Raw genomic sequence first — 23,593 nt, forward strand, 5'->3', positions numbered from 1 at the left:
GTACTCGGGTGAGCGGCTGCAATAAAGGCAGCTCCTTACATGCTGCTTACCCGCCTAACAGACCAGAAGGATGCTCTGCCCCGGGGACGCGGGCTGCTGTAACGCAGAGCCACCAAACCCCGGGGGCTAAATGCAATCAGCTCTTAGACCTGCGCGCTCTGGACTGCAACGGCAAACGGAGCTGGGGGGGGTCCTGATAACTGAGAAAAAAGGGCACCACGTGCACGTTTCAGAGAAATACCACAACTGTTATTTCTCATCCCTTCACCAACTTTAAACCGGCTGCTCAGGAGGGTATTTTCCCCCTGAAGCATGTGTGCTCCTCTCAGGGCAATCCATCCCATTCGCCTCGAGATTCTGGTTTTCCATGAAGAACTGTCATATCAGTGGCAAACTAATTTCTTTGCCAATGCTCACCAGCCCTCTCTTTGCACCCCAGCACTCACCCTTCATGCAGGTGTCCTGAAAGCATCTTCAGGCTAATTTATTTTTTTTTTTTCCAATTGAGCAATGCAAAGCAAGGCTGCTCCTCCTAACAGACTTCCAGAGTGCATTTCCTCCTCCAGGAAGAGCTGCCTTTAATCTCACAACCCCCCCCTTGCCAGATCACTTTCAATCCTCTGTTCTGATCTACTGGAGAAAAGCAGCATTCATCGGAAGAAACAGGCACTTTCCAGAGTCAGAACCACAACCTCCATTTAAAAACCTACTCCAGCACAGTGCAAGCGCACCACTCTTGATATTTTTTCCTATTTCTACATGTTTGAGTAATTGTTCTCAACCCAACCCATTTCTGCAATACTTTGGAGCTTATTTCTCTGGTTTTAATATTCTAGGTTTGAGTATAAGACCCAAAAAAGCTCCTGAAATATATATATATATATGTATGCAATTCATCATAGTCTTCCAAAGAAAAAGAAATATAACATTGTACTGCAAACAGAAAACTTACTGCAATTTTTACAACTATGGAGAATATACGGATGCCCTAACAAATACAACTTGCTTCTTAATCAACAAGAAGGGAAAGTAATTACCTAAAGCAGTCTTTTCACAACAGAGGGAAAGAACAAAACAGTAACCAAAACCCACAGGCTCTAGAGACTCCCAGCTGAGGCTTGTCCCTGTAGTAAGAGGAGTACAACACGCAGTTTTACCTGGAAACTGGAGAGCTTAAACTCTTCAGACCTGGCCAGTATTATACAATAGAACAGACTTTCTATTATGCACTATACAATACCGGCCAGGTGTAAAATACCTGTATCACTCCTATTTCCCTGCCCCCTCCTATAGACTCCTTTTAAAATCTTCACTCTTTACCACAGTTCTCTCAGGAGTCTTCCCTGGAAAACCAAGATGCCTGCTCCTTGCGGGCTGTTTTTCTTGCAGCACAGTAAATTGCTACTGTTTCAAACGCATGGGGGGAAAAAAAAAAAATTTGAATGAAGTCCAAAGGAATATTCTGATTGCCAGTGGCTGTTCTCGCTGTCTTAACCTAGATCAGTTTGACATAAGCCATTTACTTTGTGGTTAACCCCGGAAAAATCCTGCAGGGAATATAAATTCATGCATTAATCCTGCTCACCGGTTCGGTTCCACTTAGGTTTGGATGAAGGAGGTGCCACGTTGCTACCCCGCCTCAAATTTACTGCTTCGAATGCTTTAACAAAACAGCACTCTGGAGCCCTTTGTGATCCTCACACAAACTCTTTATTGCAGAGGAGAGAAAGAGACGACACTGTAAGTGCTGAGCATTACAATGAAACGTAAAGCAGCATTAAAGTTGCTCCGTGCTTAACGCTGCGGTTTAAGCAGCTAATCTTGTTTCAGTTGAATGGCATGTTCATTACAGCAAATAAATCAGTAACGTGTAGGATTGTTAAAGAGGAAAGACATATTAAACCAGTTTAGGGCATCATATTGATTTTTATTTTTTTTTTTAGTGTCCGATTTAGCTTGGCGTTCTTCAACAGTCAGTTCTAATAAACGCTTGTATAGCGCAGATTAAGCAGGTGGGAATGCTGCCCAGAAAGAGTATTATGAATAACTTAAGGCACTGGTTTAATTGCAGCAATCCATGATACTTACTGTGCTGGCACCAAAGGGGAATTTTCAGTATTAAAAGTTAAAACTTCAACTGAGCTACTAGCGAGTGTCTCTCTTTTCTTAAATATTTGAAAGAGCTTTCCAATATTTTCACCTCAGATGGGGGTAGGGGAAGATCTCAGAGTTTATGTAACTATTTAACTTATTTCCACCACAACTCATTAAGATATTTTTTAAAAATAATTAGCAGTTTACTTGATGCAATTTAGTGTCTCCAACTCTGCAAAACCTTGCAACAGCGTCCCTGCCATCCTGCCGGCCCTATTCTGCCCCTTCTTGTTTGCAAGGATGAGTCACGGAAGCGAAAAAGCCCAAACCCAGCTCACACCTCAAGCAGCAGGCTCCTTTCAGAGCTATACCATACTATCCTATAGAGTATTCCTGCATCCCTTCCCCACAGTGCCAGTTCCCTGGCACTATCCTTGCCACAGGTTAAAGAAATCATAGAATGGTTTGGGTTGGAAGGGACCTTAGAGATCATCTAGTTCCAACCCCCCTGCCATGGGCAGGGACACCCTCCACTAGACCACATTGCCCAAAGCCCCATCCAACCTGGCCTTGAACACTTCCAGGGAGGGGGCCTCCACAACCTCTCTGGGCAACCTGTGCCAGTGCCTCACCACCCTCACAAGTAAAGAATTTCTTTCTAACACCTAATCTAAATCGACCCTCCTTCAGCTTAAACCCATTACCCCTTGTCCTGTCACTACACTCCCTGATAAACAGTCCCTCACCAGCTTTCCTGTAGGCCCCTTCAGGTACTGGAAGGCTGCTATGTCTCCCCGGAGCCTTCTCTTCTCCAGGCTGAACAATCCCAACTCTCTCAGCCTGTCCTCATAGGAGAGGTGCTCCATCCCTCTGATCAGCTTCATGGCCCTCCTCTGGACTCACTCCAACAGCTCCATGTCTGTCTTGAACTGGGGACCCCAGAGCTGGACACAGTACTCCAGGTGGAGTGAGCAATGAGTAGGAGCAACTCAATCCAACTTTGGAGATGGCCCTGCCTGAGCAGGAGGTGACCTCCAAAGGTTTCAAAGTGGGTTGGAAGGGACCTTAAAGATCATCTAGTAGTGCTGACAGAAAAAACACAATTAAGGCTTGGGTGAAAGAGCAAAACACTCCCTGATGCCAAATAGCCTCCCCTCAGCGATTTGTCCATGTCCACATAGAGTGGAGATCTCCTACAAAACACCAAAGACGTCTCATAGAACCATATGGTTAGAAAAGACATCTAAGATCATCAAGTCCAACCATTGACCCAACACCACTACTGTCTACCAAACAATGTCCCAAAGTGCCATGTCTACACGTTTTTTGAAAATCTCCAGGGATGGTGACTCCATCATCCCTCTGGGCAGCCTGTTCCAATTTGCAGTAAGCAAGCTCCCATCCCGCACCTGGGGGAAAATTGCAGCTTTTTCTTCTCTGTATAAGGCTGAGAGTAACAAAAACCTCCCTCTTCCCTCACCTCTGATCTGGTATGAAGGTCCATCTTAGCCCTCTGCACGTCCAGAGAAGCGTGCGTGCTCATGGGTGCTCCCACACGCTCGCGTTAGCCAGCACACATCAAAAGTGCCCACCCCAGGTGGCTCCTTGGCCCCAAAGCAGATGCTGGGGAAAAAACAGTTTGTACCAGCACCATCTTTCAAGCAGAGCAGTTGCAAGGGCCTGAAGCTGTGTGCCATAGCAGAAGAGGCTGGTCAGATGGCTCCTTAAACGCACACCCAGTCCCAGATCGTGCCAGAAACCCTCCCGATGGCCAGCAGAGATGCTGGTATCTCTAACACCTGTGCTTGGAAAAGGTTATCACACAATTGACTCTAGTCATCAATCCCATCACCTCCTGTTTTCTGCCTTTGTATGTTATTTTTGCCTCGGATTAGACCAGGGTCTCCAAGATAGCAACCATATTTCAACTCTTGGCACAACACAAGGCTACGAGCTGCACAAAACTCATCCTGGCTGACTCAAGCAAGTAGCAACAGACACTAATCGCAGTGCTGGGAGAAGCAATGCTTCAGAGAAGTTGCAGAATTTAGTGGCTCCACTCTTTCCATGTGTAACTTTTTATGCTGGCAGAAACACAGAAGATGCATTCTGCACAAACTTAATGAAGATCAGGCTAAAAATGCTTACTCCAGTCCCAGAAGGAAAATTTACACTAAAACATGGACAGAAATTGGTAAGTTACCCGTACGTTCTGATTAGGAGTGCAGTGACTTTGCTGATCACACAGATTTTCACTCCAGAGAAACTCCATATTCAGGGCATGAAAACTAACGTATAAATTAGCAGAAATGCAAGTAGATTTGATGGTACTTGATTAACTGGACAATAAGCACTGGAAGCAAAACATTAGAAAACCAAAGCCATTTTGTGATTGTAGCAGGCGTTTAATAAAGATGGGGAAAAGCAGCCATTACAGAAAACACAAGTATTGTTTGTTTTAAGGAAAAAAAAAAAAGAAAACGTCTCCTGTTTAGTGCTAAACAGGAACCCGCATTCAGCCTGAAATAAAACAGGAGCTTTGTAAAGAGCCTTTGAACCAGGGTTACTTCAATGCCATCCACAGCATCACACAATTCAGGTAGCTTCCCAGAAGAAAGCAGTTGCTTTTAAGCCACTCAGAAGCAAGTCCCTGTTGCCACCCCACTACTCACTCCCCTTCCCAACCTGCCCAGGCAGCCCACCTGGGTGTGCCATCACAGCCCAGCAGGGGACCTGGGCTCAGCTGCTCCATCCCCAACCTCCCCTCCACCAAGAGCCCCCCCTTTCCAGCTCTGCTGCCATCAAGACCCCATTCATACCCTCTTTTCTCAGGATCTTTCAACCACCTGTGAACTTCAGCAGCCTCTCCCTCTAGAACAGTTTGTTCTGAGTGTGCTTACAGACCCTCATTTCCACCCCCAATTACTCTTCCACCCCCTGCTCCACTCACAGGGTAAATCCCCCAACTGTTCCCACTTGCCGTTCTCCTGTGCTTACTCCCTCTCAAGTCCCTCTCCCTTGCACACGGGCAACCAGAGCCATTCCTAGTTTTCCAGCTGAAGCCGCACTTACCTGCTGGCATTACAACATTCCCAGCTTTTCTGGAAGTCCCTTGCAAGTGAGGCATGGAGATTTATTTAAGTTTGCCTCCAAGATATCCACACCCTACCGCTAGTGCACGAGGCTACTACCATCAGGCGAGACACCCGGCTCTCTCCATGGTGAGGCACTGCACTGCCATTTTTAAAGAAATTCTCCAGCTCAACACCAATCCCTCACTGTGCCTGCTGAAGCTGAAAGAGTGGCCAGCGCAGGCAACCAAAAGCCATCCCCACTAGCCTTACCCACGCACACCCAGCCAAGAACCTCCGTTGCAACTAACAGGAGCCTTTCCACATACTCCAGTCGGCTTTGACTGAGCTGAAACGCCGCCCTTTCTCAGCAGTTGCACTTCATTTGTTCTGTAATTCACCACAGCGCTGCTTTGAAAACGTCTTTCTGCTGCTGTTTTCCTGCAAATGGCATAATGAGGAATAATAAGCAGGTGCTTCTGAACACAAACCCTGAACAGCAGGAGTATAAAACTACTATAAATGAAGCAATTAAGTAACCACACTGTTCACTGTTTACTGACAATCTTTATTAGAGCTGACTTTCCATGTTTAGAGGTTTCCTAGTAAGTATAAATATGAATCAAAGTGCTACCCCACAGTAAGAAATCTTTATTTGCACAAAAAGATATAAACAACTTGTATTTCAAAGTTCATCCTAGATAGTACATATAATACCCAAAACGCAAAAATAAACCAAGATGAAAGACTAGCAGCAAAAAGAATTCTAGTTCTCCTTCAACACAGTCTGTGTGCTTCCACATTTCTCTAGGAAACAGTATAAAGAGAATTCAATCAATTTATACGAAATATCCTACCAAAAATATAACACTGTGTAAAGAAAGTTAGTAGTACAAATTGGGGATGGGGGAGGGGGGTGAGAAGAAAAAGGAGAACAGAGTAGACGCAATATTAAAAATCTCAAGTGTAAACTTTACTGCTGCTTTAAAATAAAAAAAACAACAAAAGTCACATGAGTATTTCCGTTTGGCTTAGCAGCCAGGAAAATAAGAAAAGCTGATTTTTTTTTTTTTTAAAGTGCTTAACCACCATATCCAAAAGTAATGACTTTCAGACCTACTTAACATGAATGTGCTCAAAAAGCCACTGCTTTACAGTATAAAAGCTGTCATTCTGAAATGCTGCACATACAAATTGGCTTTATCTGCACGAATGAAAGATTGCTTTGAACAGCTCTCAATCATATGATGTCCCAAATCAATGTAATGCTATTAAAGCAGGCAGCTGAGTCCCAGAAAGTTGAAGTTTAAGAAAAAGAGATATAAAAAATAATCTTTTTTTTTTTTTTAAAGGCAGCATGACTCTCCCAGCCACGAGAAGGTAACTTGATGTAATAAGCAAGAGAAACACAGGTTTTACGTTATTGTTGTAAACTACCTAGAACAAACTGACTGTTGAGCTAGTAATTCACATGTTTAGCAGAGGGAGATAAATACTTCTTACTGATAAAATACAAAAAGGCAATCATGTGGGTGGGACCACTCGCTAACAGTATTTTACTTATTAAACATACTGTCAACTTGACTTTAAAACTGACAGTATGTCCTAACTGAAAAAAAAACCCTCACAGAAACTAACAAGAAAAAGGATGACTTGAAGAGCTTTAGGACAGTTTTGTTACATTGTGATATGTTTATTTGAGCCTTAGTGCAAAGGAAAAATTTAACATTCTAGGCTCCAAAGCAAGTCAAATACATAAGACTATTTCATAGTGGTTTTTGACAGACGTCAGACACAGAGATTCCAAGAGAAATTTCATTTTTTAGCTGTAATGGCCATTGATTTTTATCTCAAGGTTAGAAAACACATATAAAAGTGGGAGCAAAGACTCTAGCATTCATTAATCTCAAGTACAGCTATAAACGGCTTCAACCCCACCACTCTCCCAAATCAGGGTTCTCATAACCAAACTGAACCGTCGGTATTGCTGCAGCTGTTGAATTGTGCCCAGAGCCTGTCAGTAGCACCATCCATCCCCATAGTTATTGTATGAGTTTCTCCATCAGCTTTGGAATCCTGCAAGCTTTAATTTTTTGTTCGCATTCATCTATTTCACAGGTCTAATTTTTAACTAGTTCTTGAAAGGCATCAATTCCCAACACAGTATCTTCATTGTCCTTCAGGACAGTTTTTAAGTTAGAGAACCTCCTGGTTCATTTACTACTAAAATACATATTAACTAGAAAAGGTAACTTTTTCCCTATAAAGTTCCTGTAAACACCTCTGTATTAAGCCATAGAAAGCTCTAGACCAGGAAATTCAGCACCTCCAGTGACTTGACTTTACCTCACTTCTCCTTTACAAAAGCAAAAATAACAAAAAACATTGACAATTAAAAAGGAAAGGAAATAACACAATAAACTGACAAACAGTGAAGCATTTGGTTACCCAAGCAGACATCTAAAATAAGCCTCTGAAAATTTAACATTTGAAAAGCAATGATTTTAGTGGTTAACGTGTGCAAATGACTAAATATGCCGCCTGCTTCAGAGATAGCTGAATACTGTAGTCATCAATGATTATTATTCATGTCTAGCACTGGCAGTTCTGTTGCTTTTGTTGCTGGCTTTGGACATTATATATTATCACTTCCTCTGCATACTTTATGCTTCCCCCTCCCCCCCACCAAGAGACCAGCAGCATGACTTTAGAGAGAGGTATCAGAAAGACTGGAACTTTTCTTTTTAAAGGTTTCCTGTCCATCCCAAGTCTGGCAAAATTGAACATTATGTGGAATTAAACACAACATTTCAAGCAGGAACATCAAATATTATTTCAAGTTCTGTCTATGAAAATCACCTCAGAAAGATTCAGAATCTCAGGTTTCTGTGAAACAAATATGATAAATTAAAGAGGAAAAAAAAAACATGCAAGGGAAGTGTAGCTATTCTATTGATGAGAAGTATAAAAGCTTAGAAATAGAAGAACACCAGCTTCAGCCTGAGACTGAAAAAACCCCCAGATTTTTCAAAACCAGAGTCCATACAGTGTCACACAGCCCTGCCTTGTCATGTTTGTTAATATCCTCGCTTAGAAGTCAGACAGCATTTTGTTTAACTTGTGTTGCTCTGTATCATTACACTAAACCATAATTAACTCCTCTTTTGTGCCGGCCTCATTCCAACACAATTGTACCCACTGTATACCAGCAGCAGTTCTCAGGTTTTGTTTTGCAGCTCAGCTGTATTTTTCTTGGATGTTCACAAGACTGGCATTTGACTGGATGCGCTTGGCTAGAAAGGGAAAAATTATATGAAAATTAAACACAAAGAATTCCACAAAACTAGTCTCTCCACTCCCTCTATTTATCCGCCACAGACTTGCAAACAGCTTTCTGTTCACGTCCAGAAACTTTAATGAAAAGATATGGCTGAAGCTCTTCACTACCCTTCTTCAGGGGACAGCAGCAGACTAATAGTCACTATTAGCGCCGTCAGCACAGCTGCAGGCAGATCTGGCCGGGCTCCCTCTCCCACAAGAGCCAAGCGAGTCCCTGGCACCACCCAGCTCTTAACAGTGAAATGCCAGCACCCATCACTTACGCAGAATGAGTATCCGTTTCTTCTGCTTCGAGTGAAGGAAGCTACTAAGGTAAAAAACAATAGGTAGGAAGAGAATAAAGGATGAAACTGCAATCACTGGGACTGTATCGCTGCAGGGAACAGAACAGTTGAAAGTCCTGCTCCAAAGCTTCCGAGTGATGTTCATCTAAAAGAAAAACATAAGCAAGCTGTGAAAGTGAGCACGTGCATTTTTGCTGTGCTGCATAGCAAACGCTCAGGCCTCAAGACATTCAAGTGTTCAAATACGACCTCAGAAAATAACACTTTAAGAGATTCCCCGCCCCCCCCCGAAGCAAGCAAATCCCTGGAAATGTAGAACAGACAATTTAAATGGAGCCACAATTTCACATCAAAACTTTTCTAAGCTTCAAAACCAGACTATACTCAGATACACTGTAGACGTTGCCACATGCCTGTTTCCCAGAGAACTCACTGACAGCCTGCGGCGACAGGGCTAAGCCCATGCTTGTGGCACAACCGCTTAAAACCCCACAATGTAACAAAGCTTTTTCCAAACATATGTCGCTGATGCTGAGGACCCCTAGAAACAGCTGCTGTAATAAGGAATCAATTATTACACTGGCTAGAACAATAGCAGTAAAGCTTCACATTAAAAGCCAGAAGATTAAGTTTTGGGGTGTTTTTTTTTTCTAATTCACCCCCTTTGCAGTAACAAGAAATTTAAGTGCAGGTACTTAAAACTGGAATGCGCTCGGGTGATCAGGAGCTTCGGTCATGCTCCTGCTGCGTTGGCCAAGGACAGGACCTAGCAAGACAGCCCCACCGGGCTAACTTCTCCCTCACGGGACATCGGCCTGACAAAGGCACTGCTGCCAGTACCGTCCCACAGCGGAAGGGAAAAGGCAATCCCTAGCAAGACAACCGCAAATGGCTCAGATTAATAAAGACCTCCGCGACAAGGTCTCCCTGTTGAGTATTAATAAATACTTACAGCATCTTCCACATCGATACACAGGTGTGCGGAGTACCCAGACTCACCACCTTGCCTGTTCAGCCTTTGCAAGTTGTTATACAGGTCATTCAACATTCTGTAGGTTTCATTGCAGTTTTTACATACTTCTGTGTAGTTATTTGGTGACAGATAGATGGTTTGTCCCTAGGGTTATAAAACTCTGTATGAATGCTGTTTCAAGGCATTATAAAAAAAATTAAAAAACAGAGTCAAGTTTGATCTAAAGTCTAGAAACTTTAGATTTCTAGCATCCTAGATTGATTAGAGAGCCAGATGGACAACTCACATGAGAATACAGGAGGAAAAGGGACCAACCCTAATTCACTAGGGACATGATTCATTTCCTCCGGGTTCTGCATCTCAAGCAGTTCTTTGAACTAGCAGCTTTTTTCATTTAAACACTTATTTTCAAAGTACCGGTTCCCAGGAAAAAAAAAAATACTAGTAATTAACTGTTATTCTGGAGCCAGAGATATCAGGTTCCTTAATAGTTCTGAGCTGGGATTTTTTTGTTTGCCCATACCTAACAATTGTTAGGTTGCTACTGCTGCGCTGTATTCACAGGGACAGATTGTGCCATAGTAAGTAAACCTTTTCATTTGTGGCTTTCACCACCCCTGAATGCAATAGGACACACTTGAAAACAAAACTACAATCTCTAAAGATATTCCAACCCAGTAATGGCTGTACCAGCTACCCACTGACCACTGGGTTAAGTCCTAGTTCAGACACTCAAAGTGATCGAGAGGCCAGTCCACGCTACTCTTGACCAAGGCCTATAAAGGCACACTTCCTAGAAATCACTAATAATAAAAAAAGCAGACAGTTTCCTCAGAGATTGTCCCATACCCATCATTTTTACTACTGAACGACCCCCGAACTTGGCCAGTTTCTGACTGAAATGGAATATGCGCAGTTTCTTCGGCTATTTAGGGCATTTTCTCTGAGGAAAATGACCACATTTATTTCACTAAGTTATATTGCCTTTGCAATATGGGCAAACTTTAACTACCCATAATTTTACTAGTCGAAAAAATTGTTACAACAATTTAAGGTAGTTGGTCTTTCTGAACTAGTCTATATTATCAAAAGGTTATTTAAAAATTGAATTGTTAAGTCAGAAGACAACAATTCCACAAAGAGATAGAAAAAAAGGACTTAGAGCACACAGACATGCTGTTTCTTACTATATAATTATCAACTATTGTGAATTCAGAAATTCTGATGTGAAGTAGTATTGCAATTACATACAAAATGAAGTCAAGGTGAATATCAATTAGAATTAATTTTAGGCTCTCAATCTGTAAACATCTGCGTTTTACAGATCATTGCTTTATCTGCCTAAAATTCACAGACTCACCAGCAGTTTATTTGCCTAATCTGTATCTGCAGTTTATTCAGCATAAATAAGATTTTGCTAGCAATTAGAGGATTTAGTGCTTCTCTTAAATACACAGCATAAATACCTGAACGTTCTGTTCAAAACATGTCAGAGATTTATTGAATAAATCCAGGAATTCTACAGTAGAATTTGATAATCCCTCGCTGTTGTTCTTTAAACAATCTGTCAAAGAGAAAGAAAAACATCAGGATATTCTAATTTCTAACATTTCCATAGCCGACAAGCCCCAGACACTCCACTCCTGCAAAAAGAGCTCTCGACTGTAAAAGACAGGTCTAGTCAACACTGCGGTTTTCTTATCTGCCTGCCATTGATGTCTCAGACCTGCTGACCTAACTCTTCATCGAGAACATATTTCAGAATTAATTGGCCTTGATTAAGTGAAAGATGAAGACTATCATCAAGAGCTTTCTGAAGAGGGGGCCTGAATTATCTTTGGACTTTAAGATAAAACAAGACATTACTTTCATTTTCTAGCCTGCGAATCTGGCTTTGCCCAGCAACAGTAACAGCCATTATGGGAAAGCAGAAGCACCAGCAGTGGAGATGAAACAGAGAGCATGCAGGAAACAGCTAGAGCATGAACACATTAGTAGAAATCAAGAGTGTAGGTTATTATTGTTTAAGAAAAGAGCTGACCATTTCACCGGATTTGAGGGGAGCTCTGGGACTTTCCTCCCAATCATAGGCTCAACCCTACCATGTTACTGCTTCCATCCATCCCACTCTACTTCAGGTGCTCTAACCAGACAGACCCTTGAAAACAACAGTGTTTTGGGAATTCAGATGTTCAGCAATAGCACCGTGACAGCAAGCCAACATCCTACAAAATTCTCCCGAAAGAAGAAAGAGCCATCAGCGTTGAGGGTAAGCATTCAGCTGGAACTGAGCAGGCAGCACACAGGTCACAGGCTAAGAAGACCGCAGAGCTCCTCCTGTCCTGCCGTTCCAGGACTCACAAATGAAGACAAACTCTTCTGGGCTCTCAAGGGACTCTGCAGCAAAGCCAGCATCTTTAACACTCAACTCCATAGCGCTATTCCCTCTGTTTTCTAGTGCACCCATTAGTGCAGGGTCCCACTCCCACACAAGGGGAATGGCAAAAGGCCACAGTTTAGCTGTAAGCATAGCACAGCGCCATCAGCATGGGGATAGCGAGACACAGGGATAGACTTGGACAACCTCCACTCATCAAATGAAATCAAAAGCATGGCTGTGGAGGCAGGTACTGTTCAATGTGTAAGCACCCCAGTGTTACTGACTATTAACAACCGAGAGAAAGTTTCTTATGTAAGTTTAAAAAAAAAAAAAAGGGAAGATGGAGTAAACCAGAAGAAACCTCAATGAAGCTAAGGAAAGTCTCCAGCAAGGTCTGTAGATCACAAAGAAAACTAGCAGGACTACCTTTTGAAAGAATAGCCTAAAAGAAATACTCCAAAGAAGGGCAACAAAGCTGGTAAAGGGACTGGAGCACAAGCCTTATCAGGAGCAGCTGAAGGAACTGGGGTTGTTTAGCCTGCAGAAGAGGAGGCTGAGGGGAGACCTTATCACTCTCTACAGCTACCTGAAAGGAGGTTGTAGCCAGGTGGGCGTTGGTCTCTTCTCCCAAGTAAGAAGAGGAAATGGGCTCAAGTTGCATCAGGGGAGATCTAGATCAGATATTAGGAAAAATTTCTTCACTGAAAGAGTGGTTAGGCATTGGAACAGGCTGCCCAGAGAGGTGGTGGAGCCACCATCCCTGGAGGTGTTCAAAAAGCACATAGATGTGGCACTTCGGGACATGGTTTAGTAGGCATGGTGGTGGTGGGTTGACGGTTGGACATGATGATCTTAGAGGTCTTTTCCAACCTTAAGGATTCTATGATTCTATATAACAACTAAGTTTTCCAACAGACTAGCGCCCTCAGATTTTGGCAGTATCCCTTACAGAATAAAAAGTTCTTGTACCCTTCATTGGAGCAGCTCTAGTTTAAGATCTGTGTGATATCTACTGTATTTAAACAAATACATACAATTCTGATCTGTGCAAATTTTATTAGGGGCTAAGTCATAACAGTAGCATGAAAGCTACAGAACGAGTCACATACTTGCACAGTTGGCTGCCTCCCAGGTTTCATTAAAGAACTGCGACAGGGTCACAACTATCTGCAGCCTGTCTGAGGTCAAGATGCTTTTGGCACAATTGTGGCTCTCAGAAGAATTCTAGAAGAAAAAGAAACAGAAAAAAAAGCAATCAAGCATTAAAAATACAAAGGGAAAATTCTGAAACGTATTTTAGGCAAGCACAGCTAAACAATCACAATGCATCGCATCGATGTTTCTAGAATAGGCAAGGCAGAATTGATGAAACAAAAAAAAAATCTTTTGATCCTCAAGTTCATACTATGAGCAACACAGCTTACTGCACATTGTCTTTGAAGATCTACTAGGACTGGATGCAAGTCAGTCAAAAATATGCGACTGAAAACAAACCAAAACAAGAAACCCATAAGCAAGCAGAGAGACAAGGCCTCCTCTGCTAGGTAGCTCATATTCATCCATTTCTGGGCTGCTGTCCTGGGACCCAGCTCAAGGCCCATGCAGCCAGAGAGAAGGATGAGGCTGTTCTCATTAGGCTGAAGGAATACCTGAAGGAGCTGAACCAACGGACTGGCCACAAAACAAACCCAACAACAGAAAGCAACATCCAAAACCACTGTACCAGCATACTCTATCAGCAGCAAACATCCCCCCCGATGCAGCAATACCAGGAACGCAGCTCTCTGCGAAGCAGCGCCCACAGCCACTCCCCCAAGCCCAGGACCGGGCCGGGATCTCCTCCTCCCCAGACACAGGTACCCAACTCATCTGTCTTAGCAAGCCACCCAACGCGCCCCATCCCCAAAGCAGGCACTGGCACAACTCTTATAGCAACTTATTCTCTGGACTAAGCTCATAAAAAAATGCAGAATGACTATAAAAGCAGCTTCAGAATAAGCAGGAAGTATTCCTATCAGAATTCAGAAAAATGTTTTTCTCCTTCAAAGTTTTATTTTCTCCCTCAAATCATTGATACAAACCATGCCCTCCAGTCAGCCACCTCCTGCGCTCTATCTAGCTCCTGGTTTCTGGCTGCTAAATTGACTCAAGCACTCCTCAAAACTGCCAAAAGCCTCTTTGATAAGTGACATGGGAGATATGAGAAAATAATCTCTTTAAAGAGGAACGTGTTCCTTACAGAGCTTTATGAGAGATTCAGTTTCTGCCTCTCTCTGTTAAAAAAAAAAATTATCTTTTAAATAAGACGTTTCCCTTAGAGACTCAACTGCAGAAGTCGAATATTGCCACATCTGGTAACTCCTACGTTCACCCGCTTTCATTTCTACTAAATTACAAACAGATATGCAAGAAAGTTGTTTACGCAGGAAACTCTCTGGTTGCTTCATGAAGGTCTTTAACTGTGAAACTCCCCACCAGCTGGACTCATGAGTGGGAAAAAGCATTTTAAATCCAAAACTGAATCAAGTAGACCTTGAATCAAGTATGATTCCTTAAACATGTTTTGCTAATTTATTCTTTAATTAGCCTAGTGAGGAGGATTTTACATTTTAGAGACATCCAAAACTTAACTTGGCTACTTCTTTCACATTGCACTGTAACTACTGTACAATGACAAAGACAAAAACATCAGATATCTGATTACTTATGATCATGGATTGAGAAGGTTGCAAGAGGTCATCTCCTTTATTTATTTGGTTGGTCAATCCACACACAGAAGGAAAGCCAAATGCTCCCTAATCCAGATGTGTCTTCCAGACCACACAGTGGACCAGTCCTCCCAGGCTGCCAGTACTCAAGCACAGCAGCTGCAATGAGTCCGTACATATTCTAAGTACTGGGATATGTTTGGCAATCTAATCCTAACCAAAACATCATGCTGAAAAAAAAAAAAAAAAAAAAGAATTACATACTCAATTTCTCACTTTCACATTACCTAGTCACTGGTATGAAACCACATGAGAAACAAATAAATAGACTACAGGTTTGCAAACTAAAACAAAGGACCACTGGCAAGATATTTGTCCTGGAAAGGACAATTATCAAATGAATGTCTGTGCGCTTTTCCAATACAAGGACTGGGGTGACGAGGGGAAACAGGCAGACAACGCATCAAAACCAGAAAGTGATACTACTTCACACAACATGTAACTAAGCTGTGAAATGGTTTGCAGCAGCACACTGCAGCACCAGAAGCTTACCTGGGTTTAAAGAGCAACAGATTTTTCTTGTCAATGGCAATTCTAAATAGAGATTCAGAAATCCCAAGACTGGAAGCACAACCTGGGGGAGGCACTGCTATAAATTTCCTCTCTGCTTGTACTCTTACCAGGGCACCCACTTCTAGCCATCATCAGAGAATGGACAAAGGTCCTTTGGTCTGATCCATTATTGTCATCTTCGCATCATCCCAGGGACTAACTTTTATGAATGGATAAACTGGATGAGAACATGCAAAACTAGTCATGAACCACCTCCAACGCTAAGAAAAATTTTTAAAAAAAGGGACAATCAAGAGTCTAGAGCACATCAACAGAAGGCCCAGCTTCAGTCAAGGTTCCCCACTGGTGGCGTCCAGACTCCAGCCAGCCAGCACTCAGGACTTCTAGTTTGCTGCCACACACTCCTACCAGCTTTGGAGCCAAGAACGCTGTGACACGGCTCCCCACAGATGATGTGCATCACTCACCACAGCTTCAGAGCCTATTAATTTTCCCAGAAGTGTTGGGCAACTAAGCTCTGGCAGTGTTCCTCATTAGTGGCTATACCACGACCTGCAAGCCAGAGCGCTGCTTTAGCCATTGCTACAACAGCAAGAACAACTCACATTTTTCCACTTGCACAGAGGAACAAAGCTCTTTTTCTTGCAGGTGGAACTACTCGTCCCTAACCGTGCCAGGACCTGGCTGCACAGACCATGCCACAGCACCAGGCAGCAGAAGGCAGCCATCACTGGCAGCAGTGCTGCCCAAACGCTCCCAGCCTCCATTAAACCACCTTATGCACCCATAAGGTGAGGCTTACAGCCTGGCAACTGACCGTCGCAGGCTGGACCTCCGCTTACCCAAAACCCGGGTGCCCCGCGCTCCGCACGGGTGTCCCAGGTCACACCACCAGCCGCACCCGGGCCCGGCCTAACGCGGGCTGCCTCTCCTCGCCCTCCGCACGGAGCCGTCACGCCGCGGGGAAAGGCGAAGCAGCAGCGTCTCAGGGCCTGACTGTGCTCTGCTTACAGACCTTTCGTGACTGGAAGCCTTAAAGAAACAGCCCAGGCCACCGACCCGGCACCGGTGTGAGGAGGGGCCGCACGCCGGGCCCCCGCCCCGGGCAGCCTCGCAGCCCCCCTTCGCCCCCCCCGCTCCCCCGGCCCGGCCCCGCGGACGCACCCCGACGGCGCGGGCGATGTTGCCGTACTGTGCGAGGAGGCGGCGGTAGTGGTAGTGGCAGGCCTGGCAGAGCCGCACCGGGCGGGCGCGGAGGCCCAGGCAGCCCGTCAGCGCCGCGCTGCCCTCCGCGAAGGCGGCGAGGAGGCGGCGGCACTCGGGCTCCAGCTCGGGCAGGTCACCTGGTAGCCCTGCGTCCCACAGCTCCTCCGCCAGCTCCTCCGCCTCACCCAGCGACTCCAGCACCAGGGGCCGTCGGGCCCCCCCGGCGGCGGGGCCGAGGGCCAGCGCCAGGGCGGGCAACAGCGGCAGCAGGCAGCGCAGCGGCGCCATGGCGGCCGCTCCGAGGAACCGGAAGCACCGTGCCGGCAAACGACCCGCCTCCATCGTGGAGCGCTGCCGTTCATTGGTCGCTGCGGGGAGGGGGCGGGGAAGGAGGCGGGGCCCAGGCGGGCGGCCCCGGGGTGCGCGTGCGGGCAGGGGGTAGCGGTGGCGGGGGAGCTGTGCGTGGCCGGGACCCCTCCTGCTCCATGGGCACCGCGGCCCCAGCCGGGTAACACTCTTTTCGTCCGAGAAGGGGATTTGAACGTATCTGTCCTATGGGTAGTGACTTTGAAATATGCTGAAAATAAAGCAACAGTTAGGAAAAAATCCCCAAACCAGAGAAAAAGTTGATGAGGGAGGAACAAATTGCATCATTCTGCAGTCAAAGCACGTCCCACGTTTTATCTCAAGCTGGACACCTTTGTTGGTACCTGGCCCCAAACTTTCCCATGACCGCTTGTTAATAAAACCAGAGTCACCAAAGGAGAACTTCCCAGAGCAGGAGGAGCGAGGACAGCAGCAGGTAACCCCGCAGCACCAGCCTATCTCACAACTCCTGTCTGGCAGGACCTTGACCCCGTGGTGCCTGTCCCACGTCGCTAAAGCCCTTCCCAGTGATCTCAACCGGCTTTTGACCGAGTCTGGATTTGTTGGTGCTCTGGTCAGATGCACATCAGGCAGAGCAGAACCCTGCAACTCCATACCATGGTGCCTTCAGGAATAACAGAGCTGGGCAGCAATGGTGCCATTCGTCTCCTGCGGCTGATTCGGGAGTGTACACGCCTCACCGGTGATGGGAGGCAGTGTTGGCTGACAGCAGTGTGATGGCAGCGGCAGCGGCCCGCAGTTCAGCGCCGCTTGAACCAGCTCCCCGTGTGCCCAGCAGCGCCCAGCCCAGTGTCACCTGGGCCCACCCGGCGTTAACGTGTGCCAGTAAATGTCACAGCATAGAAATGTCCGGGATGGATTTGTGCTGTCAGGTGAAAACATGACAGTAAAGGTGACGATAAAGATGCCATCAGACAGGCAAAGAGCACCCAGTGCAGAACGTCTGACTTCTCTGAGCAGGCTGAACACCTCAGTTCCAAAGAAATGGCTTTCAAAGTGATGAATGAAAACAAATGAAAACCACGCAGTGAGTACAACGCTGAGAAATGACAGCGTGTAAACAAAAAATGTACCAGGTTGCCTGTACTTGTAAATCGATCAGGGTGAGGGCCCCAGCTGGGGTGCCAGACCGCCCCTGAGCCCCGCCGCCCAGTGTCCGAGCAGGGCCCGCCAGGGTGTTGGCCGAGGCCAGGCAATACCCCCCGCACAGCGCCTGCTGCTTTGGGGACGGCATCCAGCAAGGCCACCGCGTTTGGAAGCCTGAAGCTGCTTAGCAGGACGCATGTGGCCGGGTGGCCCCAGGGGCAGAGGGTGTCCCCCCTTGTTCAGTTCACTAGCAGGGGTGCAGCCTAAATGCCGAGAAACTTTGGGGCAGCGGCGCTGCCTGCACCAAGCCGGCAGCCGCAGCCCTGAGACGGGGACAGGGACCGCTTGCCGCCCCTAAGCGACCCTCGGCCCAGCTGGCGGCCATCGAATCTCCTTTGCCGGGCGCAGGGGACGGGGTGGCCCCGTACAGCACCCCGCCGGGCAGCCCGGGCAGGCGGGCGGGCAGGGGCGGCGGGCAGGGCCTGCCCGCATCCCCCCAGGAGAGGGCAGCAGCACTCCCGCGCATCGCCCCACCGAGGGACGCCGGAGGGGTGGAAAGGGCCCTCGGCGTATCCCACACGGCCCCGACAGCATCTGCATCCCCGGGGAGAAATGGAAAGACGGCCCGGAGCAGGCGCCTGCCCTCCGCACCTGGGCTCTGCCGCCCGTGGGCCCGGCATGGGCACCGGGGAGGACCGGCTGCGGGGGGCAGAGCTGTGTCTTCATCTTCGTGGGTCAAGGGGGATGCGTTTTCCCACGTCTTGAGAGAGTTAAATCTTGTCCTTCAAGAGAATGTGTTCTTCCTGTGAGTGGAAAACTCGTCTCAGGGGAAAAGAAAAAAAAAAGAAGAAGAAGAAGAAGAAAAAAGAAAAAGAAAGAAAAAAGAAAAAAGTGAAAAAAGAAGAAAAAATAAGAAAGAAGAAAGGAAAAAGGGGGGAAGGAAAAAGGAAAAAAGGAAGGGAGGGAGGAAACACCCCCCCCCTTAAGGGTTTGAGATTAAATTTCTGAGACATGACCAGAATATAAACATTTCTAGCATAAATAAATGCATTGCTGCAGACCTGTAAGGAAAACATCTGGTTGTTACATATGTCTCACTTTTGTAATAATAAACATGACATTACAAAGCAAAATTAGAAAGTCACTAACATTTTCAGCTGTGGTTCAGAAACAGGGCCTGAAGAAGGCATGGGCCTCTTCTCTGATAATAGATGAATTTTGTTACCAGTCAGAAATCAGCATTTATCCTAACTGACAACCCGGCTGTCAAGCAAACTTGATTAGTTTTCTTTTACAAATGGTGCCATTACCTTTCTGCTCACCAAGTGGGTTGGTGAGCAGAAAGGATTTGTGAGCAAGCAGGATTTGGCCTTCGCCAGGAAATCTCAGAAATAACTCCAAGAATATTGAAAGTCTTGCGTGGTTATATAGTCCCAGTTACTCTTGACAACACATCCAAGTATTTCCCTGACTATAGGAAAAAGTACATATCGTTAGCAGAAGGAAGAATCTTACCTTAACAACGAAGAAATAGAACACAGCAAATGAATATTGATTTCCTATGCCATCTTGCTGGATCTGTGGAGGTGGCAGTATGAACCAAGCAAAATGAGCACTTTGAAGCAGTGAACCTGGTTCTCCTCTCTGTTTGTCTCCCTGCTGCCTTCAGCGCTCTTTCTCCTGATTTACGCCACTGCGAGCTGAGAACCGAACCCTTTTTTCAAGTTTTCCTGTCATCTGCGAAGGATGATGGCTTGGATAAAGCCTTTTAACCAAAGGGCTGGAAAAGGAGGGATAGACCGTAAATGCCACGGCAGTGCCAGGAAATTAAGTGATACTCTGAATGTAAGGAATAAGGAGGGAAAGGAGTCAGGGAGGACTGGGAGGCTGGATGCTTGGGGAGTGGGACGGTCTTGGGAAGGGAGACTGGGGCATGCAGCCGCTCGGAGGGCAGGAGGAAAGGGAGAAGGGGCTCTGCCCCCTGATGCCCAGAAACTGCTGTCCAGGAGCCAGACAGCTCCTCACCTGAAATAGGGGCCAGCGACAGCAAGGCGATGTGTGGGTTGTCCACCGAGAGGTGTCTCTGAGCTTGTGAAAATGGAAATATTTTTCTTTTTTTAATCTTCACTAATTTTGTTCCAAAGATGGCAAAGCTTGACAGGAGCAAAGGACCGGCTTATTGCATCTTCTTTGCACAACCTTCCCCTGCCCATGGAAAACTTTTCTTCCCTGTCTCCACCTCCGCCCTGTGCGTCCCTGTTAATCCACAGGCCAATGTTGGCTCCTTTGTGTACTGATCGTGGCTGATGTTGAAGCCTAAGAGTGGGTCACCCAATTCAAGGAGTGTTTTCCAGACTCCACAGAGCATCAGAAGGCAGTCAAGAAGATAATTGCACAAAAGTAACAAATTAAGGGCACGCACACATCCCCATCACACCCAAGAAAATGAACTTCTAAAGAAACAAATAGAGGAAATAAATTATTGGCACGTAGAGTCATTTTTGGTTAGTTGCAGTGAAAATCATCCCCGCAATACTGTGTAATGGTCTGAGCCAGTTCTTATTTTCTTATTTTTCATTTAAAAACTATTGACAAACACTTGTCCAGCTGCACTATTCCAACCAGCCTGAGCCACTGTGCCTGTTAGCATAGCCCTGTTGCAGCACTATTTTTCTATGTGCATAGCAAAGAACATGAAAGCATTTTCATTCAGTGCAAGAAGACAGAGTCACATCCACAATAAACCACAAAAAATGAGCAAAATAACAAGTCAGAAAAAAAAAAAAGGCAGTTGATTTACAATCACTTCAGTCTTTAATTCAGAAGAACCCCAAAAATTATCAGTAGCTTTGCAAGTTGGATACCAAATCCTGTCCTTCAGCCACAAGCACTCGGGAGCAGTAACGCTCCATCGGCTCCTTGGGAATCAAAGAAGGTCAGATACTGGAAATGTGAAGACACACTCAGTAACATCATTCTCTAGGTGAGTACAAGAAACTACTATCACCAACTAAAACTTCAGGCATTTTAGACTTGCAGGAAACAGGTGACAGTGCCTCATATAGAATGCTTTTTTTAGGAACCCTCTGCAAATTCAGGGTTTATTTCCTGAAATTACCAAATGAAACAAGGAAGAACTAGTAGCAGCGAGGTTTTCCAAAGAGCTGTTGACTAGATTTACTGTGTCTGACTGGCCAACTCAACCAGGATCTGCAACGTGTTTATCTCAGTCAATTATATGGCAAATTGTGAGCAGAGGATTTTCTCACCCTAATCCAAACCACCACGTTCTTGTTTTGGACAATCATGCATCTCCTCCATGTCAGAGTAAGATTTAATCAGAGTTAGATGCCACCTAGTACATCCAACTTCTCCTTACAGCTAGCTGGTGCATTTGGGGGGAGGTTGAGCCTCTACTTGACACCCAAAAGAGATCAGAGGTTACTTTTCTGACCACCACTCTCCACAGAGAGCTGCCCAGGACTCATCTGCATTTGTCCATAGCCATCCGCACCTGAAGCCTATGGCTGTTGTAGCCTCTGGTGGATAGTCAGGCCACCTCAGCCAGAACAAGCTGGGTGGAAGAGTCCTGGACACTGTCCTGTCCCTAGGGCTAAGGTATCAGAAGGAACTGAAGTGACCTGAGATGGTGAGCCAGAAAGCCAGCATTATTTTTCCAGTTTCCAACCAGATACACAGAGAACACCAGGACAGGCCATCCATCAGCTAACTCTCTTCCCTCTTTAGCACCATCACACTTCTGAAGAGGAAAAACAACCACACATGTTCATTTGAAGGTTTTTGTTTTCTGTAAGCGTATAACACTGCAATAGCTTGAGAAATCGCAGATAGTGCCATATGATCTTTGCTGAGACCTTACATGTTTGCATATAATACTCTTTATGAATCCAATGCACAGAGAAATGCAATTTCTATGCACCTGTCAGAATTTTTGCTGTGGAAAAAAAAAGTGCATTATCTTTTTAGAATCATGACTAGAAAACAATTAATTGTTGGTAGGCAATCATGCCAGTCTGAAAAGATCCATCTTGAAATAAGTTTGTGGGGGTTTTTTTGTTTGCTTTTTTTTTCCAAGATGCTGCACTTGAGCAATTGAATGATACCACATTTCAGGTCTTGGGTGGCATGCCATTTCCTTACTCATATGCATCTAATTAAGTCTTAATTGTACCATTCATTACAAAATGAAAGAAGAGCTGTTAGACTAGATATCTTTCATGACAGTAAAACAGGATGATACCGATGAAATAGCTAGTGTATAGAAAAAGAATGAAAGCATGCAGAGGAAAAAAAAAGACTTTTGAAGATAATGATGTTTAAAACACAGCAGAAACGTTAGCAGCAGCATAATCATGAACTCACCACAAACAACTTCTTGATCAACACAAATAGTACGAAAGGTACATACTTTTTATAGCTTGCTGAACTGTGGATGACTGTCCACACTCAGAAATACCTAGTAAGCCAAATTCTACTTTTAGTTACCATGGTGTTGGTGTGGTATCATCCCAGGCTCTTCTTCGGAAAGAAGCAACCCAAAACCGTTCTCGTTTGCACAGATTGTTTCTTGCTGCTCACATATCCCCGCTGAATTGCATCAAGTTCCCAAAGCAGAGGCCTAAAGCACGGCTCATAAGGGAAGTGACAGGCCAGGCTTTGGCAGACGTTGGATTCCCTTCTGCACCCATCAAGTTTCATCTTGACAGATGTCTCCAAATATATCCGCCCTGATGAGTTCTTCACTTTACATCTCTTTGTTTCGCACCTAGGCACTTCATTTTACCCTTAGTAGTAGAAAATTATCTATCTACTAATTTAATTCCCTAGTAAAAGTTTTTCCTTTCCTTTCTGGATAGAGGATCACAGCAAGATGAGCCATAATAGCAGAGCGGCCTTAAACATGACGGATTATGTCAGTAAAGGTCTCCTCAGAATGTAAAGACTGATTTTCCTACATAGCTGCAAGAATCTTACCTGAAGTACTCCCCATCTATGTCGATTGTGGGGAAAAAAGCAAAAAGGAGTCTTTGGCACAATTTGAAGTTATTATAAAAGCAAGGTGCCTGCTGGTGAGGGGTCGGCAGAGACACCACTGGAGGACACAGCGTGGGGTGCAGTGGGTAGGCACACCATGGCTGCTTCCCACCCAGCCTCGGCCAGCTGCTCCCACCACACCCCAAAACGGGCCGGGGGCTCTGAGCCCCATGCTCCAGGAAAGCTGTGGGCCAGGCAGGCTGGGGCTGTTGGGAGCTGCGATGATCTCTGGAAGAACCAAGCGTTGTTCCCACCCTGGGTATGCTGCCAGCGTTACTCCGTGTTCCCACGTTTCCATGTTTCCGCGGTTTCCACAAAGGACCAAACTTTCTCAGCTGTGAATTTGCAAGTCTGCTCAGCGGAGTTTGCCGAGGTTGCGTGTGTGCCAGAAAGGGAGCACACTCTGGTCAAGAGGCTATAAACATGATATTGAATAC

General features: G+C 45.5%; 1 protein-coding gene across 2 annotated transcripts; it reads right to left on the reverse strand.

Annotated features, from left to right (window-relative positions):
* Positions 1 to 5,712: 5,712 nt before the first annotated feature.
* OSTM1 (osteoclastogenesis associated transmembrane protein 1) lies at positions 5,713 to 16,938 on the reverse strand. Of its 2 annotated transcripts, XM_075747832.1 has the most exons (7): positions 16,587 to 16,935; positions 13,251 to 13,365; positions 11,228 to 11,325; positions 9,741 to 9,905; positions 8,768 to 8,933; positions 8,365 to 8,458; positions 5,802 to 5,972 (listed from the first exon to the last, which is right to left on the reverse strand). In XM_075747832.1, the coding sequence occupies exons 1-6, from the start codon at positions 16,914 to 16,916 to the stop codon at positions 8,403 to 8,405; spliced, it is 930 nt and encodes a 309-aa protein (XP_075603947.1). In that variant the 5' UTR covers positions 16,917 to 16,935; the 3' UTR covers positions 5,802 to 5,972; positions 8,365 to 8,402. The 2 variants fall into 2 exon arrangements, with proteins under 2 accessions (XP_075603946.1, XP_075603947.1); XM_075747831.1 differs by having other exon boundaries at positions 5,713 to 8,458; positions 16,587 to 16,938.
* Between the last annotated feature and the right edge of the window lie 6,655 nt (positions 16,939 to 23,593).

Source organism: Balearica regulorum, chromosome 3 (assembly GCF_011004875.1).
Source record: "Balearica regulorum gibbericeps isolate bBalReg1 chromosome 3, bBalReg1.pri, whole genome shotgun sequence".
In the NCBI taxonomy this organism is placed as follows: domain Eukaryota; kingdom Metazoa; phylum Chordata; class Aves; order Gruiformes; family Gruidae; genus Balearica; species Balearica regulorum.

Excerpts from the sequence above, each read along its gene's own strand:
- OSTM1 (XM_075747831.1), bottom strand. The coding sequence starts at position 16,916 with ATGGCGCCGCTGCGCTGCCTGCTGCCGCTGTTGCCCGCCCTGGCGCTG. Across the intron at positions 13,366-16,586 it reads ACATCGCCCGCGCCGTCGGG|AATTCTTCTGAGAGCCACAA; the intron begins GTGCGTCCGCGG and ends TTTTTCTTCTAG. Across the intron at positions 9,906-11,227 it reads GTTTTGAACAGAACGTTCAG|GGACAAACCATCTATCTGTC; the intron begins GTATTTATGCTG and ends TTATAACCCTAG.